The sequence below is a fragment of the Monodelphis domestica genome, chromosome 3, assembly GCF_027887165.1.
Source record: "Monodelphis domestica isolate mMonDom1 chromosome 3, mMonDom1.pri, whole genome shotgun sequence".
NCBI classification, from domain to species: domain Eukaryota; kingdom Metazoa; phylum Chordata; class Mammalia; order Didelphimorphia; family Didelphidae; genus Monodelphis; species Monodelphis domestica.
In genome coordinates, this window is record NC_077229.1 from 39,981,696 (window position 1) to 39,985,807 (window position 4,112).

At 43.8% G+C, this 4,112-nt stretch overlaps 1 protein-coding gene across 1 annotated transcript; it reads right to left on the reverse strand.

The window, feature by feature from the left end:
• Positions 1 to 2,982: 2,982 nt before the first annotated feature.
• Positions 2,983 to 3,843, reverse strand: LOC130458050 (mas-related G-protein coupled receptor member X4-like). Its single transcript, XM_056820943.1, has one exon. It carries the CDS (start codon positions 3,841 to 3,843, stop codon positions 2,983 to 2,985), a length of 861 nt encoding a protein of 286 aa, XP_056676921.1.
• Positions 3,844 to 4,112: the final 269 nt, after the last annotated feature.

Below are 4,112 nucleotides of genomic sequence, written 5' to 3' on the forward strand. Positions count from 1 at the left end.
GGTTTGGCTGAACAATTTCAAAGTTTTTTACCTCCAGATACTGAAGTGATGGAGCCTAAATTCAGATTAAAACATACCATATTTTGCTTGCTTTATTTTTTCACTTTTTATGTTTTCATTTATACCATAATGAATATATGTAAGAAGCAAATTTATTTCTTAGCGCATCTCCAATAAAAGCACAAAATTACAGAGGAAATTTCAGTAAAACCAGGAGTGATAGCAGCAATCACAGAAAATACTATCAGATGACAATCTATCCCCTCTCCTCCACCACTTGTTCATTTCAGCTCAGAGATGGTACAGAGCACTGGCTCATAGGAGCTTGTATTCTGCCCATCACCTAGCAAAATAGAAACTTTCTGTTCTTTTACACCATGAGTAGTAATTTTCCAGACCTCAAACTCAAGAGACTGTTACCAGGAAAGAGCAGGTAAAAAATGTATGCATGGCATTTCATTCTCTCTAAATCCCCAACTTAGCTCAGAAACATCTCCAGTGTCACAGTGGTCCATTATTCCCATTCTGCTTGTCTTTCCCAGGTTCCTAGTGGAATTCTGACAGTTGTGTGTCCTATGGTTTAGACAAGAAACAAGAAAGTCACCTTCAGTCCTCCCAGCATAATTCTGGAAATGAGACCAAACATTCTTCCCCAAATTCAGATTCACCTGGAGAATATAGTAGAGCCTGAGATTCTGTTACTAGGAATACAGAGGAAGAAAGGAGGCCTGCTCCTGTGAACCAAGCTAAGGCTTTGCAGATGAAGAATTAACACATGCACGTATGAGTGCATTTGTGTACATATATACAGTTTACATAAATAAAAAATAAGCATATTTGGGAATCACTGATAACACTATTTATTGTATTACATAGATATATGCATTAGCTAAGCAAGTGAATCATAAACTAATATATGTGTATATATTCACATACAAATATAAGATTCCCAGATATCTCATCCCCAAAGCATTAGTCACAGAATGACTTGGGAATATAACTTTCTCTATGGGGTTCTTACTTGGGCTTCTATTCAAAATATAATCTCACCCAGACAGTTCTCATCTCTGGCAATGTGAACAAATCACTTCCTTGGTCAAAGTCTTCTTCTTCTCATCTATTCAATGGTAATTGAAGGATTTGAAGAAGCATTTAGGAAATATCCTGATGGTACCCAGGCTTACCTGGCACTGAAAGACCATTGACACAAATATTCATTACCCACTTTACCTGGGGACCCCATTATAGGTGGTAGAGGTGCAGGATGTAAGGATGTAAATAATGGGGAGTCTAAATGTTCAAATCCTAGTTTCAGGCCTTGGAAAACCAAGTTTCCTTCACCTTATCCAGATCCCTGAGTCCCATTTCTGGCCTGATAGGCTAGACATCAGCTCACCCTCCCTCACTCCCTTCCCATCAGAATGAGCACATTCTAAAGCAGAAATATCCAAAACATCAATTTTCTGGGTAAGGTAAGAAGGTCAAGAACCATCTTTCATTCTCCTCTGCTACATGGTGACTTTCATACCCTTTTGAAAAAAAGATATTGTGAGTCCTAAGTATGTCCATGACATAAACAAGGTAAAGGATGAAGGTTATTGGCATTGCACAGGTCATGGCAAGCAGATGAATGTCATTCACATTGGCTTTTTCACTCAAGAACCTCATTAAAGATTTTTTTTTTCCAGGTGAGAAGGGAGGGAGATTGTTTGACTTTTTAAAAAGTCCTAATGCAATATAAGATGAGATCAGGAAAGTGAGAAGCTTTGGTTCTCCCTTGGGCTAAAGTAGACTCATTATCAAGAAGCAATCTTTTACCCAGGAACAATTTCACAACAAAAATATTGTCAAATGGATACTTCTCAGAGATTGATTTATTAGCAGTTGGCATTTGAAGGCAGATTTTATAACTCTAAGTAGAAGTTAACAGCTGATATGGGGAAGACGGGTCTCATTAGGGTGTACATTATTCTCCACCTTTATATACCCCTTAGAGAGCAGACCTAATCACAATTAAAATTTCCTGCTTTCTTATTTCAATGTTTTCATCAGCAATAAAGGAGGCTGCTCAGTCATATATCTTTATCCATTAATTTATCCAATCCCTGTCTTGGTGTTGGCTCTGATCCCTTTTGGGTTATGAACATGGCCTAATTTTATCACAAATTGAGTATAGTTTTCTGATTTCCTGGAAGGCCTTCTCAACGTAATCCTTGGAATATCTCATGGCATGTATTGTTTCTGAACAATGATCTATCCAATGCTGGCTCTGGATCCTGCTGCTACTGTAGAGAAGAAGGGAAAAGGAAGAAAACAAACCTTAAATAGTTCCCACTATGTGCCAGGCACTGAGCTAAGCACTCTTACAAATTTTATGTTATTTAATTCTAACAACAATCTGGTGGGGCAAAGTGAATTATTATTGCCTTTGACAGTTAAACTGAGGCAAACAGATGTTAATTGACTTTGCTAGGGTCACACAATCAGACAGTTTTTACTCAGGTCTTCCTAACTCCAGGCTTAGTTCTCTCTCTACTGTGTTACTAGCTGCTTGTGAGAGGTCATGGCCAAGACTGAGTAGGTATCAGGCCATTCAAGTTTTCTCTGGCTGCTTCCAGCCAATAGGGGTTCCTGCATGCTTGCAGCATTGGTCCTGGAGTCAGGGAGACCTGAGTTCAAATCCAGTTTCAGACACCAGCTGTAGGACCCTGCATGAATCTCTGAACCCCCAGTCTGCATCAGTTTCCTGAACCATAAAAGGGGGATCATGAGAGTACCTACCTCCCTTAGCAAAGCGCCTTAGCAAAGTAAAGCTGGCAGTTAATAAATGCTTGTTCCTTACAGTTCAAACACTGTAAGGGAAGGGGAGGCATCTTGTCTCCTCTTCTACAAATGTGAGAGGGCAGCTCCTGTTATTTGCAGGGACGGGGAAGGTGGGGGTCATTTCATGGGCTCCCTTGTCTGAGCATCTTGTTCTTATCCTCAGGATAATCTACCCACAATGTTGGGGTGGGAAGTGTCCTTTGCCCCATCCCCTCCCACCTGCTCCTCCCCCAGGGCCCTCTGCAGGACCACCCTGAGCGGCTCCCTCCCTCTTCTACGCCATTGGCTGCCCAGGAAGAAGTAAATGAAAGGGTTTGCACTGCTGCTCACACAGGCCAGGAGACTGGAGAGCCCAAAAGGAATTAAATAGAAGCTGCTAAAAAACCGAACTGCATAAAAAACCCCCAAGGGCAGACCACAGAGCAGGAACACGAGGACTGAGAGCAGCACCAGGAGGTAGAGCCTGGGAGGGCGCCTGCGCTGGGAGCTGCACTGGACCCTCAGCACCAGGGTCAGGCAGGACACGCCCAGCACACAGGTGAGGAGGGAGAACCAGGTGAACTGGACAAAAGGCAGGAAGGAGTAGAAATAATTGTAGAATTGGTCCTTGTTAAGGAAATAAAGAGCCACAAGTAATCCCCAGAACAGGCCCTGCAGAGCCCATAGGAAGGTGCACAGAGTTACAGACATGCGCTTAGGCCGGTGACATCTGTACCAGAGGGGGAAGAGCACAGAGAGACAGCGCTCGGTGCTGATCGCAGCCAGCAGGCTCAGACCCACACAGTAGGGCAGGCCTAGGAGGCAGAGCTCTAGCAGCAACAGGAAGAAATGGTTTAAATCTCCAACGATTTCCCAGATGCTCAACCCAAAGTAGCTGCCAAGGAAGAGGGCGTCGGCCGCCGCCAGGTTGAGGATGTAGACAGAGAAGGGACTCCTCTGGGTGCGGAAGCCCAGCAGCCACAGGACGATGCTGTTCCCCACCAGCCCGACCAGGGCAATGACCAGAGAGAGGATGTCCATCCAGTAATGTAAAAATACTCCAGGTGCCTCAGTCGGAGGATCTAAGCTCCAAGTTGCACTCGCCTGCACTGTGGTGTCAAGAACAGATTCCAGCTGCTCAGCTGTGGGAGACTCAGCCATGGTAGGTGGTTCCAGCCTCAGAAAGCTCAGCTCCTCTCAGTCGCCCTGGAGACACCAAGACACAGAAGTGGGTGATACACTGTTCCAGAGTTATCAATTCTAAAAGGGAAAGTAGAGTTTTGTTTTTTTTAAAAAAGGAAGGGAGGAGG

Excerpts from the sequence above, each read along its gene's own strand:
- LOC130458050 (XM_056820943.1), bottom strand. The coding sequence starts at position 3,843 with ATGGACATCCTCTCTCTGGTCATTGCCCTGGTCGGGCTGGTGGGGAAC.